The sequence below is a fragment of the Pogonomyrmex barbatus genome, unplaced genomic scaffold (assembly GCF_055798465.1).
Source record: "Pogonomyrmex barbatus isolate J1 unplaced genomic scaffold, ASM5579846v1 scaffold1, whole genome shotgun sequence".
NCBI lineage: Eukaryota > Metazoa > Arthropoda > Insecta > Hymenoptera > Formicidae > Pogonomyrmex > Pogonomyrmex barbatus.
Genome location: NW_028297098.1, coordinates 18,722,133 through 18,744,008, shown reverse-complemented (window position 1 = coordinate 18,744,008; position 21,876 = coordinate 18,722,133). Strand labels below are relative to the sequence as shown.

Genomic DNA, 21,876 nt, shown 5'->3' with positions numbered 1-21,876 from the left:
GTGCCGGAGCTATCTCTTTCTCCGTTACGTTCCGTCTCGGCGATGCCGGATCTCTCTCCCTCTCTTTCTGTTTCTCTCTTTACGTCTACGTCTACGCGGAGTGTTTGTTAAACGAGGAGGAATATGTATGAGGTAGGAGAAGAGAGCCGGCGGCGGAGTTATGCTACGGTGATCTTAACGGTGGACGCGACCTTAAATATGTATATATTGCCGCGCTGGAAACGCCGTAATCAGAGACTGTCCAGAAACAGGAGCCAGCACCGATGATACCGCTCTGGAACGATCCGCGTCCAGGACACCGCGAAATCATAAACCCTCTTGCGACACTAGATTTTATTCGGGGGGAAAAAAAAAACATTAAAATAAATATTTCTTGATTAGTAGATCTTACGCACAACCAATCATTTATGAATATTATAATATAAAAAAGTAATCGTACAAACATTTTCACAATTAAAATATTGAATTATCTTAGAACTCTTAGAATAATCAGGAATTAAATCTATATTGGATCGCCCTGATCCTCTAACTATCCGTAACAAATCACTTAATTCGCATATAGATTTATCGTAATTCTGATTTCCCGGTGAAGTTCGAGATAAAAGAGATCCGCATTCGATCCTACAGGTGAAACGCAACAACCGATTATGGTATCTCGATCCATAGATCGCGTATTCTTGTCACATGGGGATGTGTGACTGGGCACCGCCTGCCGAAGAACTCTGCAGCATATTCTCGTAAACATGCATCACGAGCATATACGAGTATGCATATACGTAGGACATATGGTGGTTAGCACGGTGCTTGGGCCCCCATGAAGCGAGGAGGGCCTCGCTAAGACTTCTGGGGGCTTTCACCCCCTTGCAGTACTACTGCGGCCACCCCCCCCCCCTCCGCCCGAGAGTCCTCATGAGTTTTCAATGAGATTAGCGGCCCATCTGTGCCAAGACCGACCCCATCGTCATCATCGACCATGGACAAAGCTAGTCAACCTGCTCACTGCCCGTACGTTCTCCATGGGGGTCGCTACCGTTCTCTCCCCGTCTCTCAACTATTCGGTGTATATACCGTACATGCACTTGCCGCTCCAACTCATCTCCGCGCTTTTACCGGTCTCCACATTGCGTGACGATTATAGAAAATACCAGGTTTTTAGTCACCCAGCATCATATGGATGTATTTAAAGTCGTTATTGACCACATTTCTCCCTGAAAATATCGTTTAACTCCAATACATCATCTACAGAATCATTTTTTATATCGGAGATAGCAAATTCAAATGTCAAATTTCAAAATTTTAACTTTGTAGTAACATATAAAAAAAATTTCTCTCATCTTTGTTTATTTATACATGTGTCAAATTTTTAATCGATTCTTTCGAAGATTTTGTTGAACGCCAACTTTTAATTTTTTTTCAATATTTGACTTTAAGTATCTTTAAAATTAAAAAATCTTTATAATTATATTTTAACGTCAACTTTTTCAATATTTAGCTTCATATACACGTTTGAAATTAATTATTAAAATAATATATTTCAGAAAAATTTAATTAAAATGAAATAAAGATGTATTACTACATACTTTTTATATATTGTTTACAAATTTTTCTAATTTTAATCAGGAAAAATATTCGATCATAATATGCATTCCGGATGTAGTGGCAAGTATTGACTAAAGCCGCAAAGCAGACCGATTAAGGAGCGAAATGGTATCGATCCTATGTAAGGGGGTATCGGGGGTTTCGGATCTGGGTCCATAGTAGCCCATATGGAGCCTGCCGAGCGCATATGTTACGACAACGCCGCTAACGACCTGCCTTGGGCCTTCGTAATGCTAAACTGCGGTTCGATCCGCACCCCATGAAACTAAGTAACCATTCGATTGTCATTGGTAAATAGGTAATCATGGCAGCATTGACTAGTCTTCTTAAAATCCGCAGATTTTTTTCTTCCTGAACAATCTTAAAACTGAATAATCTTCTACAGAATATTTTCAAATTAATGTACAATATTTCAGCAATATTTGCATCTGCAAAATAAAAGAATAGCTTCTGATCTTTTTATCTTAAAATTTTGCAAAATTTCAAATTATAAATACATACTTTTGAAATAAATTTACAAAAAAAAGCACAAACAATATTTTTGGAAGCTACAATTAGACTTAATTTACAGTTATATTTTTCCATATAACAATTATGTAAATACATAAAAGTTAGCTTCTTTCTTTTTTATTTTTCAGACACAAATATCTAATCTTTTGTATTTATCGCATTTATAAATTTTACTGTTTATTTTTCATTCCTTTCGCATCTAAAATATTTCATATTATAAAGTAATCATAAGACTAACGTGTTAAAATATTACATTTGATGTTTGACGTCGCAAGAAAGTAACCAAAGGGAGACCCTAAACATTTTGGCCAAGCAAAACCCCGTGACAATTCTACCAGCCACCCCCCGTCCAACCTTTTTTGCCAACCTGCAAGGCTAAACGAGTTATGTATTATGCCAGGGGATGACCGAGTGGGGTGGACTACTCAATACCAGGTTGTATGTCCTGGTCGTGCCATCTGGCACGCTATTATACGAGTATTTTAATTTAATTAACTCAGCTCGTGCATCGATCGATCGATATTATCGGCGCTCGCGCGCGGATTAAGCTTGTACGTGGTCGGCCGACGATTTCGAATCTGCCGTTTAATTAGGATTTCGGGCGTCGGTGCGAGCAACAGATTTTATGGAAACGAACCGCGTTCCTGCTGGTCTGGATCGAATCAGGCTGTACCACAATCGACCGTTTATTTCGATACTTTCCGTTGTTGGGCAAACGTCATCCATTCGAGAAATCCCTCTCTCATGTGGCAATGATTTAATATCAAATAATAAATTTTAAACCGGTTCACGCAGCGCTTAATAAAATAAACTAACAGAGCTCAAATATTACAAATTCTCGTAAAAGTTATAGAATATCGAAAGGTTAGATTTTTTTCTGTCAGATCTTGCTCTGCGGTCAAAAGAATTTTTCTGTCCTGACTAAAAACATTTATTTATTAATAGCCATTTGTTAGATTTTATTGAAATAAAAAATAATAGATATATTTTTCCATTGCTAGAGAGAGTAATATATCGTAACGCGATAATATAATTGAATAAAACATCACAAAAGAGCTTCATATCATTTCATATCATTATTGAATACTTGGTTCATAAGATTATAATCGGAAGTATCGTATCGAGTCATTGGACAATCGATACTTCACCTTAGTGTATTTATGGCATATTTGCGGCAGCGCGAACATGGCTCTTTGTCATAGACGAGTGATTTTCGGATCGGCGGCAGCGTGGCCCCGAGAGTTCGAGAGAGCCGGTGCGCCATTGTACTTCTCTCGGCAGGGTCATTGTAAGCGACTGTACCCTCATCTCCACGCTGCACAGTGCACTTCCCCTGCTCGTGCATCTGTCCTCAATCAGCGGCCTACGAAAATGGGATATACACGTCCTCATCGGCGTGAAACTATTGACCTACCCTGCGCGCGAGGAAGCATTCCAGTCCGCGAGGGCGATAAATAAAGATCAACGAGTGACAAGGCAGCACTTCGTGATTTATTGCTTTCAATAACTAACAAATATTTTTCGTTAAAGAAACGGAAGAAAAAAAGATACAGGATATTTTTACAAACGTGATAAGTTTCCATCAAACAAACAAAATTAATATTTTCTTAAATATTTAAAAATAGTCCAAGAGTTGTATATTTTTATATATATATTACATATTCCAATATAATAATATTAAAAATTGCAGATTGCTAGTCATAAATAAATCACATGAAACATGTTCGTACGAAAAAATTGATGAAAATGTAAAAAAAAATGTGCCGCTGTGTGTAGTAAATCATGCGGAGGGCCAAAAACATCCCTGCCAATAGGTATTAGAGGCTGGGGGCAAATCAGGACGACATGCCATTCGCAAAAGAATAGAACGCACTTAACTCGGGACTGCTTAAACAGTTGTTTGATCGGTATTATGTATTAACAGAGACGAAAGCAGTAGAGAGCATGTGGCTGGTGCCACCGCTTATTAGCGATGCGATATACGAAGCTACGCGTCTGTACCGAGAATACATTCACACTGACACATTTTTCACTTAACCGAGAGAAGAGATTCAATTAAAAACTTCTCTTAAATTTGAATATTTTTGATATTTATTTAATATAAACACAGAAATTATGTTCATTACTTAAGAATCTAAAATATCTAAGTCACTATGCTTACACAGAAAAGAGAAAAAAAATCTGAAAACTGCAAAATCTGCAGATATCAGTGCAGATAATGATTCGCGAAATGATTCAGAAATGAGCTAAGAAACTCATCGTCAGCGTATCCATTCCAATGCCTGATCGCTATTGTCGAGTATTCGCGCGACAGCCAGGTATAATATTCCGGATATTAAATCGCTTTTAAATCGGCTTAGCGTTAACTAGCGGCACTTTAAGCTGCCCGTTGAAATGATTATCAGGGCTTCCCACTCCGTCGAGAGAGAACCGGCTAGCTGTTATCGCCCGTTGATTAATTGTTATGCAATATGACGTCACACACGCCTACCCGGCCTACCCGGATTAGAATCCCGCGGTGGAGCATCGCACGGTGGTGAAACGCCGACCCCGGGGCCCGCCTACGTGCATCTCCCTCGGTGTAACACGTATTGCAGCATCCCTCTTCCTCTAAATCTTGCCGTATCTATGTGTATACATGTGTATTGTCGCACAGGCGTTTACAACACGGAGGGAGCGGCGCGAAGTTTCCGGCTAATCCTACGAATTTGAGCCAGCCGAACATAGGACGCTGATGAATATTGATACCGCCGACTCGACGGACCACCTCGCACCTATACACAGATTTTCAAAGTGCAAGCGAGCAACCTATCTGCCTTGACTCTTCTTAAGTTTCAAGAGGGTGAGAAAATACAAGATGTCTTCTCTTTCTCTCTCGTTGATTCCTATTACTGAATGTGGGAAATTCAGACATGTATGATACTAAGAAAGAAATTACAAAATTATTCTTGTTCATCTAATAAGAGAATTCTTCTTTTGAAACACATATGGTATCTAATTTTCATTATGTCGATTAATATTACCCAGAATAATATTACCCAGGGTATTAGTTTAATTAAAGAATTAATGTAGAAACTATAAAAAATTATTTTTTAAAAATCCTAAATCGAAACAGATTAAATAAATAAAATTAAAAATTTATTTTCTCTACAGAAATCTTTTTTATAAAAGCAAACGGCAAGATTTAGTCAGGTTTTCACACAAGTAAATGAGAGAAGTAAACTGTACTTAAGTATCTTTAGCTTTGCGACACGTTCCAATTTACTTTGAAAAACCAAAAGCTGACGGCTCGTGGCTCGATGCTCTCCGGTAACCTTGCACCATTATTTCCCTAAATAAAAGAAACCATAAATCGCGAGTGCACAAGCCCGTGGAGGAACCACGCCGTGGCTCCATTATATCTTTCACGATGAACGGTGCCCTTCTTCGTCGGTCATTATGCCACGAAGATAGTAAGGAAGCAGCCACCCCTTTATCTCGGTAGACTCCGCGGTGAGAGTAATGCGCGGAAATCAAGGGTTAATTCCTCAGCGTCGTAAAGCATTTTATCTGCCTCCAGTAGTGTCGCCGGAACGGGAAATATTCAAATATGGCGATAGATGGTAGAACACACCGATCGAGTATTAAAGAAATCCGTACCGCCATACCAATCTTCAATTTTACATATTCACGTCGGTGATTTACAAAAAATGGCATAATTTAATAATTTTAATAATTTTCAGAATATTTCTAAATATAAGTAAAAATTGACTATTTAAATAAAATTTTTGCAACGTGTTTTGCAAATTTGATTATTTAAAAAAAGAACGAAAAGAGCACGTTCTAAGATTATGACAAATCATATGTCGATATATTGATATGCATTGATTCTGGTTATTCTTCTGGGGAAGAAATAAGAGTTGAAATAAACGATCCCTCGATCGCGGAAAAAAGATTTGCCTACAGGAACACATAGACATTGCAGCATGTGTGTGAATATGAACATACCACGCGAAGACCTTTCGGACCTCTAACACCTGATCCCTACTAAAGATCCTATCGGGAAAATTGGATTCGGTGTCAGGGTGACCGCTGAAACGTATAAGCAGCTCGTAAAATACTTTTTAGCGCACGAGCGCCTCCGCGTCGAGGGATTAAGCTTTATGGTTAGATAAGGATCCTGAATTCGGTTCCGCGCTTCTCGCGCCCGCCAGGCTTCTATCCCCCGAAAAATAATAACCGCGACAACGATCTCTCGAGCAGTCCAAACGAATATTTCGCGGATCAGAATCCGTCCCCTTCCCAACCTTTTTTTCCTGGCATGAGAGCATGAAATGTTCTCTACAATATTCTGAGCTGTTCTCAACGCATCTCCCAAAAGTTAATGCGAATTGAAGTTGGACGCGATGACCTGAAAAGCTCGATTTGATCCAGCAAACATTGAATAGCTCTCAGATTAATATCAGTAATAAGATATGAAAACATTTTTTAGTTTTGATGATTGATAACAAATAATTTTACCAATCATAAAATCAAGAAGGTTAATTATATGAAAGATGTTTTGCATAATGTTTGTTAGTTTGTAACAATAAAAATTAACATGGTTAATTAAAAATAATAATGCCTAAATTACCTGTATAATTAGTGTCACAAAGTTCTGTAACTGTCGTTTTTTTAAGATTCTAATTTCATCGATATTTATAATAAGTATTTTTTAACTTTAACTCGAGAAATCATTACGTTGTCTCATTCAGTCAATGGTTTCGATAATCTCACTCGACCCACCTTTTACTGGCAAGAGAAGGACTAGATTGTCACATTTAGAGCTTCTTTGTGCCGTCGTCGCAAGGGCATTCTCAATATTTTCTCACGGAGTGAAATATCGTTCCGAAAGTCATTCTTCTCCGGGTAATGGAGCCAATTCGGGTCAGCGAATTGCCTTATTGACGAGCAGGCTGGACGGCCGGAGGGACTTTCAGTGTCTCAGATGGAACGCAAAATCGAGTTATGGCCAACGCCATCCTCATCGTAGTCGTTGCAATAAGCGATGTAGGCGGTATATCGAGACAACTATTGTATTTTCTAAGTAGTTTGCGATTAAATAGATCGATTGATCGATCGAGCTGATATTACCGATCTCAGTTATCTTATAATTAAATATAATTATAGAAAATAGAATAATGCGCAGTCTCCTTGCTAAAAATAATAATATCTCTTTAAAATTTCTTATAAAGATCAATTTTTTTTATCATACATAGTTTTACATAAAGTATTTATTAAACAATTCTTATTTAGTTTACATACACGTAGATTATGTAAAAATTTTAAAGAAATCATTTGTATTTTATTATAAAAAATTTTCCGTTTTACCCCTTTAAACTTAAATAACAAATTTAGTTCCCTGTATATTAATAGTTACATCAAGTTGTAGATGCTTTCTCGCTTGTTCGGCTGTAGTTCGGTCGTATCAAGGAATCGACAATAAGAGGGCGAGAAAAATGAAATTGAGAAGCCGGGCGAGCACGTTGGCCGATAAAATGCTGCTGGGATGACACTTGGGTCTCTCGATGACGTAAAAAAGTGCCCTCGGGGGGGTGGCGACAGGGGGAAAAGGGGGTTGGCGCGGAATAAGGCACGACGACATTTATTCGGTCGGACAGGAGCCGAGTGACCGAGTCAAGTAGAACGTACAGCTTGGTCACAGTCCGTTTGATCTAATAAAACGGAGCAAGACCCAGCTATCCTTCTTCAATTTTCCCGACACCGTGCGATATCGCGAAAGCGATCTCGCATGAATGATCTCGCAAGAACGCTATCCAATCTCATTAAAACTCGCGTGTGCTTCTTAATATATACAATGATATTGTAATAATCAGCTAAATATTATTAATATATTCTACTTATATGTAAAAATATAAAGAATAATTACATAAATGCGAAGAGAAAATTCTCTCTCTCTCTCTCTCTCTCTCTCTCTCTCTCTCTCTCTCTCTCTCTCTCTCTCTCTCTCTCTCTCTCTCTCTCTCTCTCTCTCTCTTTCTCTCACTCTCATATCACATTTAAGATTTCTTAGCCAATGAAGGTATCAAAAAATAAGTAACTTGTCTCTCGCTTGCAAACTTCTTGATATTATTTGTTATAAAATCTTAACTAAATAAAAATCTAATTAAAGAATATAATATTATCTATTTGCATCTTTTACAGTTAAAATTTACGAAAATTATTTCATTTAATAAATTTATTAAGAGAGTTAACAACTTTATAATATCATTAAAATCATCGCAGGTTGATTCTAATTAAATAACGATCTCGAATACAAAATTTTCAAGCAGCTTTGAAGCTGCAATGATTATAATAATTTGCAATATCAAAAACAATATCAATGGAGTCTATACAAAACATTATAAGTTTATGTCTTAAATAAGTGTTATATCTCATTTATAGTTGAAACGGCGCTTTTGCAAGCGCCGTAAGCGCGACATGACGCACAAGATCGTTCTTGTGCGCGCTGCAACGATTTTTTTTCTCCTCGTCAGCGTGCTGTCCGATATAATCCGCGCTTGATCAGATTAAACGTTGCACAGGGAGAGGGAGGAAGGGAATGAGAGAGAGAGAGAGAGAGAGAGAGAGAGAGAGAGAGAGAGAGAGAGAGAGAGAGGGAGGGAGATAGAGGTAGAGGCGGAGGCAGTCAGGAGGGTGTGGCGGTTTGCTAGAAACCACCGCGCCGCAACCATCGCCATCGCCACGACCACCGTGTCGCCGGATGAAAGAGGCTCAAACTCACCACGCCGTAAAATAACATTGTCCCGCGATACGGAGCACGAGGAGATGAGGGGGTGAGACGGTGGACGAAAGGGATGGACCGGGCGAGAGAGAGTGCGGCGAGTGGTTTCTTTATTTTCTTCGCCGAAGTCCTGTACTTACTTACGTTAAGTACCGCGGAAGTGTAGCGGTCCGTACCGCGGGCGAGCCGGCTGCGAAACCGCGCGCGCAGGGCGACATCCTTACGAAATTCCCCATGAACAGAGACAGCAAAAAGTTTGTTAATTCGTAAATTTTAAAATTTTTCTAACCCATTGATGTTTCGGGCGTCTAGCGTCTCGTATATTTGCAATTCTGTCGAGAGATTGCCGAAAACGCTTCCGCATTTCAAAACATTCGGTATTTCTCCCTCGCGTCGATATTTTAATGTGTTAGAATTTTTTAATCGATATACGTCCGACAATGTCATAATATTCAAGAAACCATCGATTTGATAACCATACGATTATATACTATATTTACTCTGTTCTCACATAAAAGACTGACGGACGTGAAGAAATTTAATGGCTCTATGACTACAGTGAATTCCTCCACATCTGTATATACGTGGAAAATATAAACCTTTACGCGCGAAGAGGATTACCGGCGAAGGAAAAGTTCGACCACGCTATTGCGACGTGGAGGTGGAGGTGGAGGGCGGCGGGATGTAGTGGAGCGAAACACGAAGGGAGAGGTGGAGAGGGACGTGCAGGGTGTAACAGGGTGTCAGGGGTTGGAGATTACGGCGGGACAAGCAATATTAAGCGGCCAGGAACAAAAAGACGATCCACCACGCCGGATTACCCGCGATGCACCGCGTTGTCCCGTGAAATTGATACGCGAGATGCTTTTTAACAGGAATAACGGTGAACGCCGTCGCCGCGGACCTACCGCGGAAATATTCGACGCGATTTAGATAACCCGCCGGCGCGACGCGTCGGGCACAAAAGAAACGATTTGTACCGACCACCAAAGAGGCGGGCAACTAATGAGGAAAGTCTGAAAATAATTAGATCGTTCGTCACTGAGGCTAGAAGTGTTTTTGTCCTCGTCTCGCAATCGCAATCGCAATCGCGGATTAGCACCATGATTTTGCCGTAAAACGTCGAAGTAGCTAAAACATTTTTTTATTTGCAAATGTACGTTCATTTATTCCTACAGTAATTCCTACAATGATTAATAAAATATTAAATAAATTAAATGATACTTGTATATTATAAAAAAACAAGAGTATTACACGTTAATATTTTATATCAAGTATCTATATGACAAATGCAATATTAATAGTTAATGTTAACTAATAATAAAAGAATATTAATCAGAAATATTGTTAAGAGATAAATGAATGAATAAAAATTATATTTTTTATTATGCTGTTGTATGCTGTATCCAGTCTTGGCACTCCCATGAGAAAATTTGTTCCGAGGCAAAGTTTGTTACGGACCAATAGAATGAGGCCGTTGGGGCGGTAATACATAATGTTTTACAACATATCTCTTCTACCTGCTCTCTAGTCGGCACACGTAGCGAGGTTTATCTAAATATTGCCATAGGAAAAAAGAAGCGATTCTGCCTGGGGAGTCGCCCTATCGGCCGCGTGGGAAACATTATTCTGCAGAAGCGGGCGGACACGAGGTGCGATCTCTAGCATGGCGCGAACCGATTGGGCCCGAGTAAAATTTTAATTTTTTAAAACGCGCCAAGATTTGCGCGCCTGCATAGTGCTCTTCGTGTTATTCAATGGGTGTTATTCAAGCCTGATTTACATTCTCAAGCTCCTTTAGCATTAAAACTACAACTCACGTACACGCCTTCGTGCAATAATGAAATAATACATTCAATAAGAATATATAAAAGTTGCACGGCAAGAAAAGAAAAAAAATGAGAAGAAATTCGTAGAACTTTTTATGTAATCATACGAAAAATGAATCTTGAATCGAAGTACTTTGATTAATTATTAATGGGAGTGTAATTATGATCCAAAATAATCGATAAGATTAAAAAGAAACTTTAGATTTATTAAACTTCATATTTATTCAACGCGATGTTTTCGTCTTTTTTCAGTGTTAATTAATGAGAAAAAAATTATCTTTGCAATAATATTAGATATCGATTTGACTTTAATGTCAATATCTAAACGATAATGATTAAATCCTATGTATAATAATATTTTATAAAAATATTATATTATTTTATAAAAATTGAATGGATGGCACTCCATTTTGATAAAAAGATTAATAAAGAATAAAGCATTATAATCAACGTCGACGTAGTCCGAAGTGTAGGTGTAAGCACTCACGATAGATCGAAGTGGAGTTCCTTTGTTCCGTGCGAGGAGAGAAGGGAAGGGCGTATCCTATTTTGATCGGGAATCGCATATATTTTCATATCCGAACGAACGGCGCGGGAATATTGTAATTTGCATCGGAGACGGCGGAAAGAACTAAGTCGTGGACCGTATAGAAGAGTCGCGGGGAACGGGAGTCACCATTGGAATCGGCGGGGTATGCAAATGTGAATACACGGTGCGTTCCAAATCTTTAGATCTGGACGAATAACTTGCGGAAGTGCCGAACCAACCCTCTTTACTTTCCCATATCGCCACTAAAAATACGGAAAGATTCAGTTCAAAAAATTCCATTATTCCTATAACTTTGTTTCCCGTAACGAGATGATTTTATTACGTTATAAAACACTAACTAAGGTTCATATCATTAATTTCATTTCGGTAATTACATGATAATTATTATATTTTACGTTATGGCAATTCTTTTTATATTTAGCATATAGCTCCCTTGCAATAATAAAAACGTATAATGTTCCTGCATTCATCAATTATTACGCGAAAAATATTTCACACGTATTTACTCGACTGCTGTCTCAGCTTCGGGTGAATATAGAAACACTGTAAGTACATAAGACGAGGTGGAAATGTCAGACGGCGGGTGCAGAAAACATTTCTCGAGAGCAGGCGACTGTCGCGACGCATCAACTGCGACGCGAGTCTGAAAACCATTATCGGCCTCCTTCCGCCCAGCGCATTGCCGCGGAAAGGGCCGCGAAGGATTTATGCTCCCGCGCGTTTCATAACGATCCGACTACGTCGCTACGTTATTGCAGATCACGTTGCGGAGAAGCGTCACGGTGCATCGCGCGCGCATTCCGCGTTGTCGCGACTCGCGCGAGAAGAATCGGCAAATTCAATAAAGAGTGAATAATGCCGGGCGTTACCGAAGTGCAAATCCGTAGGTTTGCCCGATGATGCCAGGGGCCGATCGCGTATTTATCGAAGCGAGAGAAGAAAAATGGGATTGAGAGGACAGAATGTACAGTGAGGTAGACTCGAGAGAAAGTGAAATAAATGAGAGATGAGGAAAAACAGAGAGAAAGAAGGAGAAAGAAATGAGAAACAGTAGTGGATTAGCCAAGATAGGTACACGTTTAGGGCCTCATATATGAGGAAATTAAATGAGATATTATAAAAGAAGGAATAAATGCCAACATACAATGATATCCGAGATTCTAATTAATAATAATATAGTATAATTTTAATAATATAGTATAATTAAAATTATATCAAATATAATATATAATTCTATATAATATAAAATTTTAACATTTTTAAAAATGTAGACTTACCATGTAGACTTATTTAAATAATCATACTTGAAACTTTAGTTACTTTAGTAATCATCTTTTAATTATTTGTATTTTAATTTATCATTCATAAAGCTTCTCTTTCTTTTAATAAATAACAGAAATGTCGAAAAATAAATATCAAAAGTTGTAACTTAGAATTTATATCTATTTTTAGTTCTCGAGAATAAAAGGCGTGTGAAGGCTTATTAATGCTTAAAACTTTAGAATGTTGATACATTACGCGGATGATGGACCACCCTTCTCCGTTAGATCCGCAACATAGAGGAGAGAAAGAGAAAGCACGAAATTTGTAATAGAGAGAAACAAGAGAGAGCTGGCGGATATATGTGGCCGCCTTCCGTAACGCTGACGGGTTTTACTAATAACCGATATAACCCAAACTCTAGCCGTGGAATATTATAATTGATTTATCGCGCCAACGAGATACACACGTCGGATTTATCAGCCCGTGGTCCCGTCCCGTCGCCGTTCCGCCGAGCCGTTCCGCGACGCGCCGCGGAACCGATCGAACGGAACGGCGATCGACGATAGACCGCATCCGGTCGACTCGCCGCCGCTGCCTGCGGGTGCATTCATTTGACACGGCTCGTTCGGATATGCAACGTGCTCAACAACCGCGTTAAGTGTCGTTTCATTTAGCGTGCTCATTTAGCCGTCGCGCGCGATCGGAATAAATGCGTCGGTGTTATGGCATCATCGGTAACGACCGATTAGTTTTGAGAGGCATGTTGTTTATCAGATATTTATTAGAAATTATTACTTTTTTTTTTAATATCTTAGAAATAATTTTTTCTCCCTTGTGATATATCTCTTTTTGTTCATTTTAAAAACTTTTGAAGATACCTCTATGGTCTCGGAATTCCAAATAAAGCTATGTGAGCATACAAATCTGACTTCCTCGTGAGAAACTTTGCGAGGTCGATTATAGATATCTAGATTTGATCTTGATGAGAAAACGATTATCTCGATATTTAGAAGCTTAAGTTCTTGGAGCTTCGACGGAACAGGCGGCTGATGATTGACAGCAAAGGGAAATTATTCTTTCGGCCGTACGATCGCCATCCGCCACCACGCGGCACTCCGTCGGGCAAGGGTTGATAATAAATTCAAATTTAGGGGTGCGCGCAATCTGTGATTCAGCGCCATTAAGCACAGGATCTCTCTAAAGGACGCCACCCCGTATTTCCTCCTAACTTGGCACATCCAAGTGAGAGTGCCCAGGCTCTTTAAACCCGCTAAGAGGTAAAGGGTCATTTTGGTAATCGAAGGATTGCTTTACGTCAACTTTAAAGTTTTAATGATGAGATTTTTACAACTTTAGTACAAGCAGAGTAAGATGATTATAAAATTACCAAAAAAATTGCAATTTTATAAAAATAAACAAAACGTTAACGTAACGTCAAAAAAATATACAAAAAAATATTACTTATTTAAAGTAATCAATTCACCTAACGATACATTAGACATTTTTTTCCGGAATTTTTCTTTCGTATTACGTTTGGAAATTTTCACATTCCAAATCACATGAAGGAGTGCGACGGGTGGTCATAAAACACGCGAAATAAAATCTACCTAAGTACCTCAGAAACAGAATGCCGAAACGAGGACACTTTATGGGTAATCGAATCAAGTTTTTAACTGTCTAGATGCTCTTCCTTTTCGGGACATAAAATTTCCGCGAATATTCAGCTATCGATTGCCTCGAGGACGGAAGCAGAACGCGAGAGCCACGTTGATGGTCGACGATTAACGTGCTCGTCTATCGCGATTGGTGATGCGTTTCGCGATTGCAAAATCGCCAGCAACAAGCATTAAAGTCGTTCCTTCGATTGCCCGAGAAATGAACGATTTCGAGGTTCACGTTCGCATTTATTTCGCGAGACGAACCGCGACGGTTATCGATCGTCACCACCAATAACGAATGTGGAATAGGGACGAGAAAAAGAAGGTTTCTAGGAGGCTTTGATTTATATCGCGTCGATATTTTCCGCAAGTCTCAGTGTTTCTTAATTCGAGGTTTCTCCGCGTGCTCGCCGCGGAGAGGGTAATTCGATTTCCTGGCGAATCGGTTGGAAGTAAATCAGAGTACAGTCACCGGCAAAATTCACAGCAAGCACCGTCATAATTTTCGCGAGATGCATATCACCGATTGTCTCGCAATATTACCGTAATGCTTCTCGCTTTCTATGTTTATCCCACAGCATATCTCCTATATATATTTTTTAAAATAATTTTATCTAAATAACTATCGTTAATTAATGTAGAACTTTATTTAAATATTATTAAATATAGTAAAAATATTATATTAAAAATTATTATGTAACATAACATTCTTTTTAGCTAATTATTGCTACTATTATATAATGCTACTATTATATAATATATTTTATTAATTTAATTATTTTATATGACAACTATAGTCACTAATTCTTAATTATTTATATAAAAACATTAATTTTTTTCTTATTTATAATATATAGATATATATATATATATATATATATATATATATACAGCATATATTTAAAAAAAGAATAATTTAGAAAAATTGTTTTCCAATATCAGTGTTTCTTATAATCCATTTCATGCTTCAATTTATCTAGTATAAATCTTCAAATATTTTTAATTTTATGTCGAGGGGATCTGTATTACAATATTTTCTCATATAAATCTAACGATCTGGAAGTAAACGATATCATGTCACATATATTTGTTAATATTAGATTGAGGGACCAGTGGGAAAGTTTCAAGACGACAAGCTAATGTTTTTACATACTAGTCTTTTCAATTAGCTTTTCTAAAAAACGAGATCAATATGCATATCAATAATTTTTGGTAAATAATTTCCTTTCTTCGTAGAACAATGTTGATCTATGAATTGATATCGAATGATCAATCAATCACGACAATGTAAGTTTTACTATATCAGAACGAATAAGAAATATTTAAAAATTATATCTTGTAATATACTTAGCCTTAATAATTCGATTTGAGATTACATGAATTTTTTGATCTGTAAATAGGATCGTAGTTATGAGAAAATGTGTTATAATAAATGTGTTATATTAAATTCTACATAGACTTTATACATTTATTTGCTATGCTAAATATTAATATTTTTAAAATAATTTTGCTGCCTTTAATTGTTTAAAACTTAAATTTCAAAAAATAATGTTTATTTTAAATGTAAATTAACTTTAATCTCGGTTTAGTTTACTTTTGTTCTTGTTGTAACTAAAAAAAGATTTAAATAAATTAAATCGAGATTAATCTACATTGATAAAATTGGATGTAAGTTATATTGAATAATATAATATAATTTATAATTATAAAATTCAATTACATCAAATTCTGATTTAATTCTGCTAAAATTTTAATAAATTTAGATTTCATAGTTGCAAATAATAAAAAATACATAAATGTACGCAATGAAAAAAAATTTATAAATCAAGGAAAGGTAAATAGGACAAATGTTTTAAAGAGTTCATCAACAAAGCCTATAATTTATGCCTCTATACGCATAAAATTTTTAGCATATAAAGGCATAAGTTATAGGCTACGATAACAATATATTCTATTAATTCCGCTTAAAGAATAATGAATAATCCTATATATGCATTGCATTTTGCAAATATGCCCAACAATGCGCACGAAGAGAAAGCGTAATTGGGTCGACCATAAATTACACCGGATCCTGTTAGCGATTATTTCTACTTGGCCGAACATACGCGGGTTTTTCCACTGCAACGCGCAATGAGTTTGAATTTACCTGTAACGCAATTTCTGTTTCACGGTTTTTGTTTCTATTCCAAATTGTGGTTTTATCTAAAAAATATTAATTATATTAATTATTATAAATACTCAAATCATCTCACTCTAATATACTAAAATTGATTTTTTATTACATTCTTGTATAAAGTGAGAACATTTCTTAACGCATAACGTGTATTAATATAATTGATGTTGTACAGAACAACTCGATAATACATTACTTTACTTATACTTTATTACTAAATGCTTTTTCATGTTTTTTTATCAATTTATTTTTTACTATATTTTTATAGCTTGTGTTTTTGTAAAAAAGATTTTATATATATTACACAAATTTGTAATAAAAAAGACACGTTCTATTCTGTTTACTTCCATCTTTTCCATTGCTATTCCGGTGTTAGGCGATCATCGGGAAGCGATTTGAGCAACTTTAACGTCGCTTACTCCGCAGCCCACACCCAGCACGTACGAGCACTCTTGCCCAATATCCAGGGACTAAGGTGCTCCTTCGCAAATCCGTCTGGCCGTTCAGTAGCGAGTAACGGGCTGAATACCAATTTCCAATTTGTCCGGGCATATCGGCCGAGCGCTCAAGAGCGTGACACAAATGCCAGATGCAATCAACGGATTGTGAAGGAAGGCGCACTTCAGCGCAATCCCCGCGTTAATCCACACGATCATCGAGTGCAGCTATCCTACCCCTTGCAGGATAGCTGCACTCGATGTAACCCTGCCGCTATTCAATCGACAAGAAGGATGTTTATCTAGTTTATGATATTCTTTCTGCATCTCGAGATTCTGTGTATAAAAATCTGCTAACTTTTTGTATAATATTGCATTTTTTCAAAGAATGATCAAATAATCTTAAAGAATCATTGAGTACTCCTGCACATACATACTGCAAAATACTGCAAATAATAAATGTATATAGAAGTGGTCTACAGTCATGTAAATGTGATAGATACGAAATAAGCGAACGATCAAATGAAAAAGAAGTATCGAGAAAGGACATCGACCCTACGATGCAGCGCATGCAAGTAGGATTCACTTGGTTTTCTTTGCAGCGCTCTCGCCGCCTCAATATTGTCGCTATCTCTTGTATACAGTTGCCGCCATATTCCGCGAGAAGACGCCATATTACCGGAAATTTCCACCCCCTTTTATGTTGGCTTGTCGCGAACCGTCTCCGCGAAAACTACCCCCATAAAAGTTGACGACTTAAATCGCGGGGCGTATGCCCCGTCAGAGGAAAGAGGAAAACCTCGAATACTACTATAGCAAATACTATCTAAGATATTCTGAAATAGGTTGCTTTACTTTAGAGAAAAAGTTTATTGAGGAATTAAATGATGATTTGAAATATTCCAAAGAAGATAGAAATTTTATATTTTCAAAATCATAGCATGTGAATAATAAATATTATATTAAAATTAAGACATTTTTATTTTAAATCTCTTTGAAATCGTTAAAAGCAAGTGTAAAGAAGATTACTTTATCTTATAATTTTATTTTTTATAAATATATTAGTATAATAATTTGTTTGATATAATATAATAATTTTAAATGTATTATTAAACATTTACAATTATAATCATTGTTAAATCAATTACATAAAGTATTATATACAAACTTCAAATGACAAATTTAGATCATTGTCGATCAAATTAGAAATCAATTTCGTGACTTCCTTTCTTCTTAAGAACGTAGATCCAACGAGACGACGAATTTACAGTCGCATCGGGGAACTTTCCAACCAGGATCGTCATGAGAAACGAGACATTCGATTATGATTCCGTGAAACTATATCATCGCCGTCCATAAATTCTGGGCTCGCGCAAAAGCAATCTGCGCCGGCGGTGATCCTAATAACCGTGCGGCCATTCGTTCGCCCGGTAGAGTGAGTCGTAATCCTAACTGAAAGACACTCGGTGGAAAAGAAGACGGAAAAAGGAACGACCGAAGTGGCCGTAATGAAGTAGATCGAGATAAATATGGAAAGGAGGGCTTAAAGTAAATGGCGATCTCAGCCACGGATCCCGTCTCAATATGCTTGAAAGTGTCTCCCGCTGACGTGGCATTTCAAAATTAAATATTCGATCGATTAGTGGACACTCATGACTGATAGAGCGACACAAACATTGATGGATTTTTATTTCGGTAATAGCGATGAAAAGACGCGAAATTGCTTTAAAAGGGGACCGGAATCGTTTCTCATATATAAAATAGAAAATAAAGAGAGGATATAAAATATATGGAATATGATTAAAAAAAAAAATATATATATATATATATATATATATAATAATGTTTTGATATTATAAAATATTGTAATATTTATTTCAATATAATAATCTTCAAACTGAATACACTAATTTCGAGTTTTATTGAAATGCAAGCGCTTCTAAATAAATGAGCGCGCCTCGGCGTCTAGGCTTTTGTGGCTAATATAACCGATGTATGTATAAGGCCACGGCGTGTAAGGGGCAGGGGTGCATAAATATGTGCGTATGCGTCACCGCGCGCATAAGTGCCGATGAGGGGATTTGTAAATGATCTTAACGCTTCGCGTCAATCATTTACGTGCCGTTCACGACACGTACGCGAGTACGCTCGCATACAGAAAAACTGGAAGGTTTCGACTTCCAACGAGGTTTTGTTAGCCAGTCAGACAACTCAATTTTTCGACTTATTCCGTGAATACTTCCGTTTCGATGCGGATTAAAGAGCAAACTTTGGCGAGTATATTTTCTCGGGAAGTTTCAGTTACGGAAAGAAGAATCTGCGTGCGCTGTAAACAAATTTCTCTCAAATATACGATATTTGGTTATCGAGAAGGTACAAGAAACGTATATATTATTGTAACTTTTAATCTTTAATCGTAATACCACGGAATTACTTTCAGTTATTTTTTAAATTATATTAATATAATAAAATAATTATATCGTAAACCTATCAATCGATTAGTACTTATTGCTTCATACTTGTCAATATGATGTTTTGATCGAGAAAAAAACCAGGATTGCGCCAACACGACGCAATGCAAGGATCTAGAAGAAGATCCTACGGGGAGAAGTATATCCTTCCGATGATATATGTATACCGGGGGCACGTTACGCGGTAAGGTAAAGTTCTCTCAAGACGCCGGAAAGCGCGCGCAAAAAGAATCTTTCGGAAGACGTTGCGGCTGCGACGAGAAGGGGCGAAATTACGTCAAAAGTCTCGAGAATTTATCGGAGCACTTTTTAAACTCCGCCTTCGCGCGATTAGCATATTATTTCTATGGAAGCCGGAGAGCGAGCAGAAAGCGAGAGAGGAAGAGAGAGGATGACGCGCTCGCGACTCTCCTCTATATCGAGCTAGAAAGAAGGTGGGTGCGGGGAGCATATCAAATATGTTGATAAATGATCCCTTTGAGCGATGAATAGGCGGCGTCGGGGGTTCGTACGTATCCTTTTTCGTCGGCGGCGGCCAACATTTGAATGTCAGAAGGAGCGCCGCAACGCGACCGTTTGCATTGGCGTTTTCTCGATATCTCTTTCGCCCCGACGAGAACTATCGCACACAACTACGTCGTCGTAGATTCCTCGTCGTAAATGCTCGGCTGGAACGAAACGCGAGGAATTACGCAAATAGATATTCGCGATGCGAAGCTGGTTGAATCTTATACTCCGGCCGACAAAATCACCCCTCTGTGAATTTATTTACTATTTTATTAACGAAATATTATGTTTAAGTAACTTTCAAATTTACAGTGGACAATGCAGGAAAGAATTTCCCAAGATGAATGATCGTATCCCTTCGAGATGAAAAAGACAACACTGAATTTTTCCTTTGATCCTAAGATCTTTGCGGAACCTCAGAAAAGACCGGAAGCCCGTTCACGTTGGGCACGTTGATGCAAAACACCCGTATTTCCGTCCCACCAATCAGTTCTGACCGCTCGTCCTTTGGTAATCTACATACGATTGGACACAAAAGATAACGACAATTCCGAGTTTTTGATACAGAATATCTATTACAAAATATCATATATCAATGCGTCATGCTCCGTGAAATTAAATGCATATTTCAATAATCGTAACCGTTAGCAGATTTCGCGATATTTTGCGTATCGGTAAATATGCGAGAAATTAATATCCAAAATTTAATTAACATAATAAAAGGAATATTGCAGTAACACGAAAATAACGTAAATATGCGTAAAAGCTTTGCAAGATTTGGTACAAGATTAATTTATTGCATCACACTAAAAAATATGCATACAATTATTTAATTTTATCAATATTAATCTCCTGTTACATAATGTATAATGTTAAAATATGTACATAGTTATATGTAATATATAGGCAACATAAAATATTAGATTCTTTGGCAACATTACATTTAAAATTTCTTGTTTCTAATTTGTAAAATACCCATTATTTATCATAATTTTCTTATTTTAGCATTAACAAATCTATTCAAATAAAATATTTTGAATATATTTTGAAAATATTTTGTTTATTTTTTCCTTAAACTTAATTCTCTATAAGTCGTGTATTCTCGATTTTTAAATACATTACTTGAGAACAATAGAACATTTTTTTTGAAAAAAAAACGATTTTTAATTAATTAAAAATTTTGTTATTAGAGATATAGTATATTAATATAATTATAAAATTTAAATGTAATATAAACTTTTTTTAATGCATTTTCTTCCATTTCAATTTTTCTACAGATCATTGAACTAAAACTTTTTGTAGGAACAAAATTATTTTTTCATAGGCAGTAATAGTCGCATTATAATTATTCAAATAAGAATGACAAATTAATACTAGTACAGAAATATAAAAAAAAATCGATATAATGTAAAAGAATATTTTTTTATTAATTTTAAATAATCAAAATAATATTTTAATATACGAATTAATAAAAAATTTGTTACCAATTAAAATCATTTCTATTTATATCATAATTGATAATATTACGTATACAATAAAATATCACATATCGATGAAATATCGATAAACAAGAACTATTCTTTACCGATACTCGTGAATATATGAAAAATTCAGTTATCTACACTTCGTAACATTTACCGACAGTACTCACCACTTTGATGCTCCTGAAATTAACTCGTGTGCATTTGAATCGGCGCAGGATGATTCCCGTGAATTCCAATCGCCATATTGCAAATTGAAAATGTTGAAATCGTCTGATAAACGAGCCATTACAAATCATTTTTTTCTTCAATTCTAAATCACAATGTTATAATGTCATAACTCTCGATGTCGTTACGCTAAAAAATTGAGAGAAAACGGAAAAAATACACTTGCGATCATCTCTTCAGCAAAATGTCCTCGAGCAATCGAGATGATACCGGAACGAGCTCGTCCGCCCACGATGAGAGGCTTCCGCTAGATTGGCCCTATCGATCTGTCTTTAAATAAAGAAACTTTCGACTTTCAAGCGCGCTTGAGAAAGTCGGTCGGTTCACCGCGCGCGCGCGCGAGCGCGCGATGTTGAAAATAAACGCGGGGATACGCGACGTCACGATAACCGGTCGACTATTTTCGA

At 36.9% G+C, this 21,876-nt stretch overlaps 1 protein-coding gene across 1 annotated transcript; it reads right to left on the bottom strand.

Annotated features, from left to right (window-relative positions):
• Positions 1–1,971: 1,971 nt before the first annotated feature.
• On the bottom strand, positions 1,972–21,703 carry LOC148938198 (uncharacterized). Its single transcript, XM_089085122.1, has 2 exons — positions 21,412–21,703; positions 1,972–3,472 (listed from the first exon to the last, which is right to left on the bottom strand). The coding sequence occupies exons 1-2, from the start codon at positions 21,528–21,530 to the stop codon at positions 3,268–3,270; spliced, it is 324 nt and encodes a 107-aa protein (XP_088941248.1). The 5' UTR covers positions 21,531–21,703; the 3' UTR covers positions 1,972–3,267.
• Positions 21,704–21,876: the final 173 nt, after the last annotated feature.